The following is a 16,289-nucleotide window of genomic DNA, read 5'->3' on the forward strand; positions in this document are numbered from 1 at the left end:
CCATGACCTGCTCGCTCCATCATGTTTTTCGTGAGGGAAATAAAGTTGCAGATTGGTTAGCTAAACATGGGGCTTCTGGTAAAGATTTAGCTGTCTCTCAATTACTGGAGACCCCCCGTGCGTTGCGTAGTTTTATCCGCATGGACTACTCCGGATTGTCGTCTTTGCGTTTTAGTTAGTTTCGGGTGTCTGTTGTTTTTTGTTTGTTTCCTTGGTTATGTTAGTTTTTTTTCTGGCTTGGTGTTTTTCGTATTCTGGGTTTTCGTTTGTATCCCGAATACTTGTTTTTATAATCACGGTTTTCCTCCGTCACAAGTGAGGATTATTAATAAAATTGGGGAGGGGTCACTAGTAGACAGGTGATCCTAACTCTTTAATAAAAAAAAAAAAATTAATCTCAACTCATCATTATTATTTTTTTAAATCTCAATATAAAATATAATAAATAATTTAATTTTTAAAAATTTTTAAATAATAATAATATTAAAAAATAATATTTAATCATTTTAATTCAACTTAACTCAACTCAATTCAATATCCAAACACAACTTAAAAATCTAAAGGTCAGAATTGTAGGACATCATCAGATTTTATAATTTAAAATTAACATAAAAACAAAATGAGACATTTTCATGAAAAAGAAAAAACAAAAAAAGAAATGAGGTGGACCGACGGCCCGAAGCCCCTGGCTTGTCGTTTCGGAAATGTGTTAAAACACGCAAAATGGTCGCGAGTGAACCTGACAGCCATCATCTTCTGGAGCGTCACACTCCCAGCAATTAATCTCCCCCCCACCACCACCACTATCATCTTCACACACACACCTCTCTCTCTCTCTCTCTCTCTCTCTCTCTCGGTTTCTTCCTACTTTCTTCAGGATCTTTCTCTGGCTCTAGAGATATATATACATGTTTGTATACATACACTGTACTATATGTATGCATCGGGTGTTCTTTTGCTAGATCTTCTACGGCATTTCATGGATCTACAAGCTGACCTACGCGCATTGCCTTCTCCTCCCTCCTCATCTTTATAATGCTTTCCGTTTCTCTCTCTTAGGGTTTTTTCTGAGCAGCTCATGCCTCATTGCGCGCTCTCCATAAGCTCTTAGCAATGCGGTCTCTCTTCTCGACCTCCGGATGCCATGGAGAGATTCTCCGCCGCCGATTGCTTCACCTCAAACCTAGGAATCCGTGGAGAGTCTCCGGCGAGTCCACCGAGTTCGAACTTTTTGGTTACTGACGATGGTCTTTGTGGGTTTTGGTTCGCCCAGAGAAAATGCCGGCTCTGATTCTGCTCCTCCTTCCTCTGCTGAACTTGTTTCTCTCTTGCTCGGGTATTGTTATTTATTTATGTTTTTACTGCCTTTTGGGTTTACAGCTTATGGTCTATGTCTTTTGCTGGGAAAAACAGTAAGTTGTGAATGCGACATTTTTGGTGTTGTCTTTTCTTTTTTCCTTTTCGGTTGATGTGGAACAAATTGAATAATCTGAATTATTGAACAAATTGAAGACGAGCGTTGTTCACTTTGTATTTCAGGGCATTCATTGTTGCAAATCTACTTGTCTCCTTCTCTTCTTCCAAACCGGGCATTATCTACAAGAGAAATCTTAGCTGAAAATGGTAAGGGTGCAGATTGTTATAATTCGATGGAGACAAATGATTTTTTTTTTCAAATTTTACATAAAAAGTGTTTCTTATTCCAAGTCTATAGCCTGAATAATGCGTTGCCCTGAATGAATCAATTTTGTATTTGAGGCTCTCGAGTCTTGACCTATCCCGACAAAACCTGTAGTGGTATGCTTATCCTGATATAACCAAAGAATTACTGTGAATTCTTGCTTACCTGTTTATTAGCTGAATTCTTTGCATATCTCATTTTTGTATACATCTCTCAAGAAAGTATTACTGAAAGCTTTTTATGTTCGTTTGAACCTTTCCCTAGTAAAGTAGATCCAATGATTTGTAGCCCCCCTCGCCCACCCTGCTCCTCTTGTGCGCTTGGACGCGATTAGTGTAATAATCATTTGTCCCCTCAGTGCAATGCTTTCATTTGATAAAAGAGGAAGATGAAATTGATCATCTATCTTTATATGTTCCTTCCGGCCTCTATTGATAACTGTCCGTGCATATCATATGTTCAATTACTGTTTGCAGCCAAGTCCATTTGGAAGAGTGTGTCATTTTCCCCATCAAACCCTGCCAAAAGGTGGGCGGTTAAGCCTCCTTTGGAAGCTTCCACTACCCCTGCATCTTCTCCACTTTACCAAGGTATTTACCATGCTTATAATTTCAACAGCATGTTGTTACATCATTTCTTACAGTTTTGTGGTGTTTACTCTTCTTTTTTCTTTGATAGTTTAAAAGAAATTTATTAAACCAAGTAATTAGGCATAGCCCAGGTACACAGTGATGTTTACTCTCTTCTATTTCAGGACCTAGCAATAATCCCTTACCAAGACACCACTATCATCATCAACATCAGCACGGGAGACCTCATGCAGTTGCCCCATCCCCTTCAAGAAACCAAGGCATGCCCCGTCCCCTTCAAGATTTGTGATTGGGTCCCTCTATAGGGACCGATGGTTTGCACCGAAGAAATATGCATTTCTGTTGTTTTTTTTTTTTAAATAACCATTGGTCCCCTTAGCGCGATTTCGACTCTCTCTGCATTTATGTTATTAACAAAAAGATAGTAGAGAAATCTGCAATTTTGGTACTATGCACTTTTATGCCTGACAATAAATCCCTAATATAAGAACAAAGACCTTTCAATTGTTTTATTATACAGAGTGTTTTTGATAACTAGGAGAGGTTTTATTTTAGCATTTCCTGTCCTGATCAATAGCATTAAACTGTGTATTGGTGGTTCCATGCCTTGGTAACAATAAAGAACGCTAATGCTAGAAACAGAAGTATCAAGTTCAAGAAAAAAATTCACCCCTGGGATTACTCAGGACTTTGTTCCTGAATATCCGGTGCCAATAAAAAAAGATCAAGAACAAAGTTTTTTTTTTTTTTGATAAGTAAAAATATTATATATATATTTCAATAGGAGGAACCAAGTACACTGGATGTATACAAGAAAATTTCTAACCCATACTAGAGAGCTCCTATTGCCCCAAAAGCCCACGAAAAACTACCCAACATACATCAAGCCTGAGATAGAATAACTCACTCCTCTCCAATCCCAACCCCAACCCCAACCCCAACCCCAACCCCTTGTTTCCCATAGCCCAACATAAATCACACCTCCCAAAATATCCTCTATGTGAAAGACTTCCCAACATACATCAACATCTATGCCCTCGACTTCAGCTACCACCCTTAGCATCATAGTTGATTGCACTAAAAAGACGCTTCAACTCCCTACTTTTCTTGAAGCTTGATTTGGTATCACGCGAGTGGCTTGCCTCAATCGCAATGATTAGAGCTTTAAACTGGCCTTCACATCCTCCATGTGAGATTCCCACAATATGCTGAATCTCATTAACTTTTTGCAAAACCCAATCTGAAGATGATTAATCTATATTGTTTAATGGAGGAAGAGATACCAAGGGGACAACGTCTTCCCCCAATGTAGTGCCCGACGTAGATCAAACGGTACCAACGATAAAACATTGTTCAGATCCTGTGCCTCCTCAACAACACCAATGGCACTCTCCATTGGAGATTCTGTGTTGGCAGCAAGTCCCTTCACCTCTGGCGACCTTGTGTGTGCAACTTCAATGGACCCTTTAGATGTCCGTGTTACACCATGATCATGGGACGAAACTAGAGCCAAGGGAAACATCGTTGTTATATGTGTCTTCCCACCATGCGCCAAGCCTTCTATAGACTCTACTCCTGTTGTGGACTTCTCAGATACCCTACATGTTGCCTTCTCTGTCATTATGACTGTGGACAAGTCAGAAACCTCCTCCAAGTGTTCCGTAGAAGCTTACATGCATTTCTGCGTAGGAGTTGTTGTCACTGATGAAGGAATGCTTGTGTAGGGGTTGTGATCGACGACGGAGGTTATCAGCTTCAAGATAAGGGTCTTATCTGGCCCAAGACTTCCGTTGGACCATGAAACTGGCCCAGAAGTGGAGCCCTTCTCAAACACGGGCCAATGGAGCTTCAATCTCCATTTCGGGCTTAAGCGGCCCAACCCAAGTTTGGCCTTCCCTTTGTCTGGCCTCAAACTATTACACCCTGCAGCCTTCCTTTTTCCTATTTTTAGAGGCCTCATACGTTGGCCCAACCCCAGGCCCAAACCTTTGATTATCTTAAAAATCCAAGACTTTATCTCATTTCTAAACAATTTCAAATCCTCCTTCACGCCCGTTACCTCCTTTTTTTAGACTATGCAGATATCCCTACAACTCATTTTTTCCTGGATAGCTATCCATTTTAGGTAATTGGATAGCTAAAAGTAGCCCTGCCATGCCTCCCTTTTTGTGTTTTTGATCAATCGCCAGAGGATGACTCGGAATTGCATGTGCTGCCGCCCTCTTCCCTCCACCACCTACCGCCACCTCTGCATACGACTTGGATTGCCTCTCCTTCCCCTTCTCTACCTCTTTGTTTATATGTGGTGCTTGGACTGGAGCCTTTAGCCAAACTCTGTTTTAACTCCATAGAAAAGCTCTTCCAACCCTTTCCTTCCACTCCTTCCGGGATCGCTAAGAGACCACGACCCCCCTTACCACCGCCATAGTCAGTTACTTCCAAAAAATGCCCAAAAGAATTCGACCTCCTATGAGCAAATAGAGCTTTGATTCCTTCCCTATATGTCTTGAAGAAGTATTTCCTTCCCTCCGATAAAACATATTCTTCCACTGTACTGGCCAGCCAACAAGCACTGGCATGATTGAGCACCATCTCCTTGGTTACCTTCCTGCCCCTCTCTGTGATACGACAATAATTTCCACCCTCCATAGGCAAAATAAACACCTTTGATTCTATTAAAAGGTGTTTAAGAGTCCCCATTGTATACACACCCTCCCAAAGTTGTATAAACACCTTTCACCGGATCAAACTTCTCATCATTGGAATGATACCCAGAAAAAGCAGATCAGTGCGGTGAAAAAAAACCAGACTACTCAAGAACTCAGTCGCCGGAGATGTAACGGGCGTCGGAAGTCCCTTGTAGGAGTTGTTGGACTTGTCTATGTGGTGGACGTACTAGAAACTCTGATCAGTCGCCTGAGGGAATGATGGAAATACAACGCCGGAACATAGATCTAGCAAAAAAGTTTTGCCACTTGCCAACGCCGGACGACCCTCGGCGAAGTTGTCGGGGGCCGACGATCTTGTCTGTGTCGGCTGTGCAAAGACACTCGCCTTGCTAGAGGAAATGGGTGAGTATCGGTGTTATTGTCTGTGCGAGAGAGAGGTGTGGGCAAAGTCACGGGGGTGGGGGCTAGGGTTAGAAGGGCCGACGGCGTTACTATCAGTGGGACGACGATGAAAAGTTGAAGGGGGCGGCGACGGAAGGTTGAAGGCGACGGAGATGGAGGCTAAGGTGTTTTGGGAGGGAAAAGTTGTACGGAGAGAATTTGAATTTCTCTTCAAAGTTCTCTCTTCCTACCCAATAGAAAAGTAAGAACAAAGTTCTCATTATTGGCAATATCTCGTAAATATGTGTGGCGGATGTGGTGGACAAGTAACCCATGATTTTTGCTTCTTGTTGAGGCAAATACCAATTGTGACTTCTTAGTGCTAACTCTTTGAGTCAATATCTGATTTATTCATGTTTGTATTGGTCTTTGGGAGTTGAAATCAAGGGTCGTCACTGTAAAAGATAAAAAATGGCTCAACAAAATGTGTAAATTTGAATATTTGTTAAAAAATAGATTTTAACTTCTTGTTGAAGGTTCTCTGGAGTATGTTCTTTAAAAAATCATAGCTACTTATCCAAAAAAAAAAGCTTCCAATGACTTTTGTGCTGTTTTTCAGCCTTAGTTTGTAATTAGGTGTTTTCTCTTGTATTCTTCATGTGTACTTGGGTTATGCCTAATTATGTGGTTTTTTAATAAATTTCTTACTTATCAACAAAGAAAAAAGCTTGTCGTTCATTTGAAGCTAACAACTTTGTTAAAGGTTCTCTGCAATATGCTGCTGACTTTTTCTTACCTCCCCTCCTTTTCTGCATCTAATCATGGGGTTCTTACTTATATCTTTCACAATGGATTCATTGGCAGCTTGTGATCAAATTTGTATAGATCCACTTACTGCAACACCCTTTGGTTCACCTTGTGGTTGTGTGTTTCCAATGAAAGTCAGACTTCTATTGGATGTAGCTCCTTATGCTGTTTTCCCAGTAATGAGTGAGCTAGAGATTGAAGTTGCAACGGGAACATATTTGGAACAAAGTCAAGTTAAAATAATGGGTGCTACGGCTGATAGTCAAAATCAAGGGAGAACAGTTGTGGATATCAACTTGGTTCCATTGGGAGAGAAGTTTGATAATACTACTGCAATACTGACGTATGAGAGATTTTGGCACAGGAAAGTGCCTCTAAATGGCACTCTATTTGGTAATTATGAAGTAGAATTTGTTCGTTATCCAGGTAGCTACCTTGAACTCTTTTGAATTTTCAGCCAAAAGGGAAAAAATAATAAAATAAAAAAGAGCTCCTTTAAATGCGCTTCTTTTCATTTTATTATCAGCATTTTGGCTGAGCCTGAAATAATTATCATCAGGAATTCCTTCTTCACCACCATATGGGAATTACGGAGGAAATGAACCAATTGGAAGTGCTGGAGATCTCCCTATCTCTGCTAATTTTGTCAAGAAGAGCCAGCGGATGAATATTAAAACCATTGCCATAATATCTTTGTCTGCATTTGTGCTCTTATTGGTTTTCATTGGAGCAGTCTCTGTCTTTTTGAAGTGGAGGGTTGGAAGACCATCAAGTGCTGTTGGTCCTGCATTTACATATTCTACAAACAAAAGATCTGGTGAGTTTATTGATCTTTTGAAGTCTTTATGGCAAGCGATGCTCTTCATGCCAGCACTTATATCTTGGTCCTCTCTTCGCTTGAGGATGGCTCCTTAGCTGTTGCTCCTTTTTTTAATATGCCTGCAAATTATTCTTTGTAAAGAAAATGCCATAAATATCTTTGTTTAGTCATTTTTGGTTTATTACGATTCACTTGGAACAATACCTTGAACTTTGAATTTTTACTTTTCATCTTTCGTTAATGATTTAATTCCACAATTATATCATACGTCCTTGATAGTTCATGCGTGTGATGTGATTGGTCCTCTGCATGTAATTTAGGTATTGGATCGATATTATCAAGTAGTATTGCGAGCTCAACATCAGTATCCCTCATGTCCACCATGGCTACTCGTGTTCTTTCTGCTAAAACATTTTCACTTGCTGAGCTTGAGAAGGCAACAGACAAGTTCAGTTCAAAGAGGGTTTTGGGTGAAGGAGGATTTGGACGTGTTTACCTTGGGATTATGGAAGATGGAGTTGAGGTTGCGGTTAAAATGCTTACTAGAGATAATCAAAATGGAGACCGTGAATTTATTGCAGAAGTTGAGATGCTAAGTCGATTGCATCACCGTAATCTTGTGAAACTGATTGGTATATGCATTGAAGGGCCAACACGCTGCTTGGTCTATGAGCTTGTACGCAATGGCAGCGTTGAGTCCCATTTGCATGGTATATTCTCTGCATTAGCTTTAACTTTATTTTGGTGTGAAATATAAGTGTGGCCACTACCACCACGGCTACTAAAACTTTTGAGCAGAAGCACCTGACCTAACAATATTGATACTGAATTCCAATCCTCTTTTTGAGGATACTGATTTTTGAAAATGAATCAGTTGCAAATTAACTTGTTAAATTACACGTGTTGGTGTTTTAGGTGTTGACAAGGAAAAGGGACCACTCGACTGGGATGCACGGTTGAAGATTGCTCTTGGAGCAGCAAGAGGATTGGCTTATCTTCACGAAGATTCTAATCCTCGCGTAATACACCGAGATTTCAAGGCCAGTAATGTTTTGCTCGAAGATGACTTCACCCCCAAGGTTTCGGATTTTGGATTGGCTAGGGAAGCAACTGAAGGAAGTCATCATATTTCTACTCGGGTTATGGGAACTTTTGGGTAATCATACTATGTTTTTTTTTTCTTTTTATAAAGTAGGTAATCATACTTTGTTAAAGAGTAATAGTTTTGCCATTCTATATACTGAGTAGATCATTAATGACAGCATGTGATTTCTCCCTCTTTTTTTCCCTTCGTATTTCTTCGCCCCCACTCAAATATACCAGTGTGCAGTTCCTGTTAGTCACAATTTTCTCATCACTTTCAGGTTCTTACTTTTCCGCTTTCTCTGAACTAGTTCATATTTTTTTTTCTAGAATTTTTAGAGCTCTTTCTTTTTGTTAGTAGATGGCTTTATCGTATGCATCATACATAACGAATTACACCACACCCTTTTGTATCTCAACAAAATTCATATTATCCAAAAAGAAAAAAGGTTAGCCTTACACAACCATACTACTGCGTTTTCCTCTGGCGATTCCAACCATTGTTGAAATTTGAAATTATGGATTTGCAGGTATGTCGCCCCCGAATATGCAATGACCGGGCATCTACTTGTCAAAAGCGATGTCTACAGCTATGGGGTAGTGCTTCTTGAGCTTCTCACTGGAAGAAAGCCTGTGGACATGTCCCAACCTCCAGGAGAGGAGAATTTGGTAACTTGGGCACGGCCGCTTCTGACCTCTAGAGAAGGTTTGGAGCAGTTGGTTGATCCTTCTTTGGCCGGAAGTTATGACTTTGATGACATGGCTAAAGTTGCAGCCATTGCTTCCATGTGTGTTCACCCAGAGGTGACTAACAGACCTTTTATGGGTGAAGTTGTCCAAGCTTTAAAACTAATATACAATGACACGGGTGAGACTTGCGGGGATGCTTGTAGTCAAAAGGAATCTTCTGCTCGAGATTCCGACTTTAAAGGTGATCTCGCTCCTTCGGACAGCAGTTGGTGGAATGCTGGTGGTATCACTCCTCGGCTGACCTATGGGAATGCCTCTTCCTTCATCACAATGGAGTACAGTTCTGGTCCGCTTGATGAAATGGAAAACAGACCGTTTTCAACTTCGAGCTTGGCTGGGGATGAGATGTCTTTACCAGTAAGGCACGGGAACAGATCAGGCCCCTTGAGAACTGTCCGAAGTAAGGTGGCCTTTTATAGATTCACAGGAAGTAGGAGTGAGCATGGGGGACTGCTTCCGAGGCGTGTTTCGAATGATGGGTTTTGGGTTTGAGATTTTCTTTCTAGCGTTTTGAATCGTACAGTTCCAAAGGATCAGAGGTTTTTCAATAGATTGGTGTAGTTTAGGTGTCTGAGATTTCTGCAGCTTCCCTCCTTGGAGGGAGGGGAGAGAGATTGTCTTCTAATTTTGGGAATCTTTTATTCATTAACGATACAAGTTATGGAGATATAAGTTGGGAACACTTTGTGTAATCATATATGCCATAATGTATTCATGTGATTCGATGCGTCTATTAAACCATTTGGCTTTGACCTTCATTTGTTAGGCTGGAAGTCTGAAATGGTGTTGGCTGCTAAATCTCTGAATATAAAATTTTTATTTGCACCCTCAAACTATTAAAGTTTTGCACTTTATATCTTAATAAAAATTAGCACGATTTAAATAATACTTTGCACCTTAAGATTCAATTACTAATTCTTTATAGATAAATGTGTCAGTTTTAAAAGATGAAAATGTGCAAATTCGCTTTCAAGTACCATGGTGATCTTTAGTTAGTTTATTCTTAAAAGAAGCAAGCAAATATGATAGCACAAAAAGTGTTTGTCAAAAGGACTCGATCAACTGTTTTTCATTTCAATTGTTTTCATTTCCATAACTTTCCTACTCCATTTGTACAATGACTCATAGTATGTATAGACCACAATAGGTGGCAACCCATTAATTCCGAATCACATGCCATCTAGTAATATTTCGGGTTATGTAAAATCATTCTAGTCTTCTATTGCAGTGCACATTATGCTTTCTATTATTCAGCATCCAATGTCACGGCTGCACCTTTCTGTTTTGCTTGTGAGTTGATTTTTCTAGAAGCATCCTCTTGAGCACAATGTTATGAGGCAGATGAAATGTGTGCCTTAACAGCCCTCCGCGAATCATCAAGCGGCACTGAAAAAATAGTGAGGCTTGAGTGTAAAAAAAAGAATCTAGCTGTGGAGAGAGGCTTGGTGAGGATGTCAACAACTTGATCTTTGCTTGACACAAAGGAGACTTGGAGAGCTTTAGCAGCCACACGATCCCTCACAAAATGGTAATCAAGATCAATATGTTTAGCTCTAGAATGTAAAACAAGATTAACTGACAAATATGTAGCACCAAGATTGTCACACCACAAGGTAGGCTTATCATTAAGAAAAATTCCTAGTTCTTTTAACAAAGACTGTAACCATAGAAGTTCACATGCAATGTTCGCCATAGTTTTATATTCAGCCTCAGTAGAGGACTGCTCGATAGTAGGCTGCTTCTTAGAATCCCAGGAAATAAGGTGAGACCCGAAGTAAACATAAAATCCTCCTATAGACTTACGATCATTAGGGCAGCTAGCTCAATCAGTATCAGAGAAGCCAATAAGTGTAAAAGAAGAAGAAGTGGAAAAGTGCAGGCCAAAATTAGTAGTGAGATGAAGATATCAAAGAATCCTATTGACATCTTGCCGATGAGAAAGATGAGGACAATGCATGAATTGACAGACTTTATTTACGGCAAAAGAAATATCAGGCCTAGTAAATGCAAGATACTGGAGACTGCCAACAATACTAGATAGAGTTGAGGATCCTCAAATGAAGAGCCATCAAGTGCAGTGAGCTTTATCGAGGCAAACATAGGGGTGGACACAGGTTTTGAATTTTGCATATTGGTATGAATTAATAAATTAGAAATATAACGTGTCTGAGATATGAACAGACCATTGAAATCACGACAAACCTCAATACCTAAAAAATAAAGCACCAAGATCTTTGACTGGAAAGGATGACCGAAGGGTAGTAATAAAATCAATAATGAGAGAGGAGTTAGAGCCAATTACAACAATGCCATCAATATAGATCAAGACATAAATTGAATAAGACATAGTAGAGAAAATAAACAAAGAGGAATTGAATCTTGAACCATGAAAACCAAGTGCTAACATTTTATTACTTAGCTTCAAAAACTAAGCCCAAGGGGCTTGTTTCAAACCATAGATGGATTTTTGCAATTTACAAATATGAGTAGAAAAGTCAGGATTTACAAATCCAGGTGGCTATTTCATGTAGTCGTCCTTCTCCAGGTCACCATGTAGGAAGGCGTTCTAAATGTCAAGTTGATGCATGGACCACTTATTAGTCACAACAATTGAGACTAATAGATGAATGGTAACTGGTTTTACAATGAGACTAAATGTCTTTGTATAATTAAGACTAGCTTGCTGGTGGAAACCCTTGGCCATAAGGCGAGACTTGCGACACTCAAGGGTTCCATCAGCATGCCTCTTGGTCTTAAGTACCTATTTGGACCCTAAGACATTTAGATTGAACTAGAGAGGGACTAAATCCCACGTTTGATTTTGATTAAGAGCACGAAATTCGGTGGCCATTGCAACACGCCACTCTGAGAACTTGGAAGCTTCAATGTAGGAGGAAGGTTCCTTAGGAATGGCAGAGGACTTAGAGACAGTGAGAGAGATGGAAGGTTTGGGAGGGGGCTACTGAATGGTTCTATCGGATCGAAGAAGAGTGTTTGCTTTTGAATGGGTTACCATGGGGTGAGTTGTTGAAGGCCGAGGGAGAAGAGGCAAGAGAGATGTAGGTTGTGAGTGTAGAGGAAGATTCATTAGGGTTTGTGTTGGGAGAAGACGACGATAAAGGAGATTGAGGAGAGGATGTAGAGGGAAGGTCTGGACTTGAAGTGAATATAGGCGGGTTAGATGACATGGGCTCATTGATTGAGTGAGGGGAAGGACCAGACCTAATGGGAGATAGATCTGAAGAAGAAATATAAGGCTAAGAGGAATAGAGGACTGGGCCCAACGCAATAGAGGGGCCAGACGCAGGAGTAAAAGGGAAGCATACCTCATTAAAGTGGACATCACGTGAGATGTAAACCCGGCCTGTTGGAATATGTAGACAATTGTATCTTTTATGATCTGGGCTATAGCCCATGAAGACACAGTTGAGAGCGAAGATCGATTTTATGATGGTTAAATGGACGTAAATCGAGCCAACATGCATAGCCAAAAATGCTTAAAAAGGAATAATTAGGGGAATGATGAAACAGAGCTTGAAAAGGTGAAATATTAATAATAATTGGTGTGGGCATACGATTGATAAGGAAAACAACAATCTGAAAGGCCTCAATCCAATATTTTTCGGGAACCGAAGCATGGGTTGAAAGGGAAAGCCCAGTCTAAAAAATGTGACGATGGTGTCTCTCAACACTACCATTTTGAGCATAAGAATATGGACAAGTGATATGGTGATAAATGCTTAATGATTTAAGTGAAGTAGGAAGGGGATGAAACTTGCCTCCCCAATCAGATTGAATAGAAATAACATTGAAAGAAAAAATGTCACTTATGTGACGCAGAAAAGCCAAAAAAATAGTAAGGACACTAGACTTAGTGTGAAGTGGAAAGAACCAAATATATTTAGTAAAATCATCTATAATTGAAATATAAAAATGATAACTAGCAGATGATAGCACAGACACCGGACCCCAAACATCAAGAAATAAAAGTTCAAAAGGCTTCTGTGAACAGAAAGGAAAAGGAGGATAAGGAAGAGCATGACACTTGGCTTTAGAGCAGGCAAAGCAAGGAGTAGAAGCTGTGCTAGCAGTGACTGAAAGTTGAAACAAATGGATGGTGAAGGAGGTGGCACGTGGAGAAGGGTGACCTAGGCATGAATGCCATATCTATGGGGATGTTCTTTTACCAATGAAAGCCTGATGTGAGAGCAAAACAATAGAGGAAGAAGACGTGGTGGGAGAAGAGGTCTCAACATCCGAGAGAAGAACATAGAGGCCATTCCTAACGGGTCCCTGAAGGAGTACCTCCTGAGTATGCAGATCCTTCACAAAAAACCCAAAGGAGTGAAACTCAAAATAGACATAATTATCTAAACAAAATTGAAGCACATATAATAAATTGCGAGTAATCAAAGGAACATGCAAAATTTTTTGGATAAGAAATTTGCCAGAGGGTGTATGAAGTTGAGTAATGCCAGCATTTTGAATGAAAAGGGATGAACTATCTCCAATGCTAACTTGGCCAGTGCCATGATAAGGAGTATAATCCAAATTGAGATTGGAGGAGTTTGCCGTGAAGTGGTTTGTTGCTATTGTCTTGGAACCAATTGTTGAGATGAGATGAGATGTTAAAGCTGGAATGGCTGTATAATGGGCAGTAAGAGAGGGTGGTGCTGGGGATTGGTCAGATTGATTAAAACAATGATAACATGATAAAGCCGTGTGACCAGATTTTTTACAGACTTGGCATATGGGTCTGGTTTTGGGTTGGTTTGAAAAGAAGTTAGGACTTGAAAAGGAACTACCATAGCCACTACCAAAACCTCACCGATAGCCATGACCACGACCTCAGTTAGATGGAGTGGAGGATGGTCTGGTGGTGGTAGTGTGGGTTGCAAGAGGGTTACCTGAAAGAAGGGATTGCGTTTGATGGGCTAGCTGTGACTCGTGGTTGAGAATATAACTATAAACTTGTGATGAGGACAAATGATCTAGTCGAGTGGTGATAGAGGTGACGAGGGACTTATAGTTTGTACCCAGACCAACCAAGAGGTAAGTAATAAACTCAGAAGAAGAAAGTGGTTGTCCATAAACACTAAGGGAAGCAGCTAGCGATTTAGCTTTGTGGGAATACTCAATGATGGTTTCAGATCCTTTCTTTAGTGTTGTCAATTGGTATTGGGTTTGCATAATATGTGCTGAAGTTTGGGCAAAGAACAAACTGCGTAAGGTGGTCCATACCTCACATGAGGTGGTGCATTCAAGTACTTGGGCTAGAACTGTGTCTATAAGGGAGGAATTAATGGCAAAAATAATCAATTGGTCTTGTAGAACCCATTTCATGTACTCTGGGTTGGTATTTCCGTCAATTGTAGGAGAGGGCATCGAGATAGAGCCATCTATATATCTGAATAACTGATGGCCTTTAAGGAATGAGAGAATTTGAGCTTTCCATAGTAAGTAGTTGTCAATGGTGAGCTTCAGGGTGATAAATGGGTGTCTGAGTTGATGATGGTGGGATTTACATTTAGTGTTGATTTTTCTGGTTCCATGGAGTGCAACTAGGGAAGAAATGGATGTAAGTCCTTTTTATAGCTCTGGTACCATAAAGAAGCAATCAAATATGATAGCACAACAAGTGTTTGTCGAAAGGCCTCAATCAATTATTTTTCATTCCAATTGTTTTCATTTCCAACAGCTTTCTCACTCCATTTTTACAATGACTCACAGTATATATAAACCACAACAGGTGGCAACCCATTAATTCCAGATCACATGCTATCTAGTAATATTTCGGTTATTTAAAATTCTTCTAGAGTCTTCTACTTTAGTGCACATTATACTTTCTGTTATTCAGCATCCAATGCCATGGCTACACCTTTTTGTTTTGCCTGTGAGCTGATTTTTCTAGAAACATCCTCGACTCTTGAGCACAATGTTTTGAGATAGGGGAAATGTGTGCCTTAATAATCCTTGTTCAGACAATAGGAATGACCACAACGTCGTGTAGAACGAGCTATTAATTTTGGCGTGTCACATGCATGTTTCAACACGATTCGACCTATTATTTAAACAAAAATTTGATGAGCATATTTTTTTGTGTATTCTTTATGTACTTTAACTAAAGCAGTTATTTTATATTAAAAAAATATTTGTTTGTACAAGGACGCGTTGATAAACATTATGCTTTCTGTTATTCAGCATCCAATGCCACGACTACACCTTTCTGTTTTGCCTGTGAGCTGATTTTTCTAGAAATATCATTTTGACTCTTGAGCACAATGTTTTGAGGTAGGGGAAATGTGTGCCTTAATAATCCTTGTTCGGACAATAGGAACGGCCACAACATCGTGTAGAATGAGCTTTTAATTTTGGCGTGTCACATCCATGTTTCAACACGACTCGATCTATTATTTAAACAAAAATTTGATTAGCGTATTTTTTTGTATATTCTTTATGCACTCTAACTAAATCAGTTATTTTATATTAAAAAAATATTTGTTTGAACAAGGACGTGTTGATAAAACAACACACACGACGCAATTTCCCTACTCTTTTCTTATACTACATCTCCTGGCCTTTGTTCTTCTGTGTCCCGCCACTACTTTATCCCCCTCCCCACCTTGCAGACGCTGTCTAACTCAACCCACTCCGCCAGATCTCCCTACTTTCTTCCCCTCTTATATTCGTACACTTATATTTTACTTTACTTTTTTCTGTTATCTTTGTGGAAGGATAAAACACCAAGCCCAACCCACCTGGTTAGGAGCTAGGGGACAGGAGGCATTGGGTTATTAGGGGGTTAGGAGGTAGGGGCTATCAGGGGGGTCAGGGGGTAGGGGCTGACAGGAGGTATGGGAGGCTGTCAGAGGAGATGGGAAAAAGGGGAGCTGACACACACAAAGGGGTCCGGTCTCATTACTGTAGGCTGGCACACGCAACAATGAGATAGATAAAAAGCCTTCAACCAGATGACTAGGACACACTCTCGACCTTAATTTCTTCCCCTTCTTCTTCAACCCCGGAAAGGGAGCCCACAAGAGGGATTTCTTCTCCAACAAATGGATCTTCGGCTCTTTTTGTACAGTGAGATGTGAGAGACCATGAGTAACTATAAACAAATACATTATAGTGGAAACTCCTTTCCCCAAACCCCCATGGACGTAGGTGACACACTGAACCACTTAAATCTGTGTGTTCCTTACTCTTACTTTCTTTGCACTTGTTTTTCATTCATCGTCATATATGTATGTATCGCTATCATATAACTGCACCGAAACATTGTCAGGGGACCCAAACAACACCGATTAAGGCCTTGTTGTGTGATTTTTACAGCATCAACAGTGGCGCCGTCTGTGGGATCTGATTTCTTCTTTTTGCTAGAGGTGGGAGAAGGACGATTTCCCGGCATGCTGAATAATTATTGGACGAACAGATAATGTCCTCTCAGATAAATATTCTTAGCTTTTAAAATTTTTACATTTACAAAAAATGCTGCTGCAGAAAAT

At 40.1% G+C, this 16,289-nt stretch overlaps 1 protein-coding gene across 1 annotated transcript; it reads left to right on the forward strand.

The window, feature by feature from the left end:
• Positions 1-781: 781 nt before the first annotated feature.
• On the forward strand, positions 782-9,562 carry LOC108979587 (receptor-like serine/threonine-protein kinase ALE2). Its single transcript, XM_018950291.2, has 9 exons — positions 782-1,336; positions 1,540-1,623; positions 2,158-2,271; positions 2,436-2,531; positions 6,186-6,554; positions 6,688-6,945; positions 7,269-7,658; positions 7,864-8,104; positions 8,562-9,562. Exons 1-9 carry the CDS (start codon positions 1,279-1,281, stop codon positions 9,271-9,273), a joined length of 2,322 nt encoding a protein of 773 aa, XP_018805836.1. The 5' UTR covers positions 782-1,278; the 3' UTR covers positions 9,274-9,562.
• The last annotated feature ends 6,727 nt before the right edge of the window (positions 9,563-16,289 follow it).

This window comes from Juglans regia, chromosome 10, assembly GCF_001411555.2.
Source record: "Juglans regia cultivar Chandler chromosome 10, Walnut 2.0, whole genome shotgun sequence".
NCBI classification, from domain to species: Eukaryota; Viridiplantae; Streptophyta; class Magnoliopsida; order Fagales; family Juglandaceae; genus Juglans; species Juglans regia.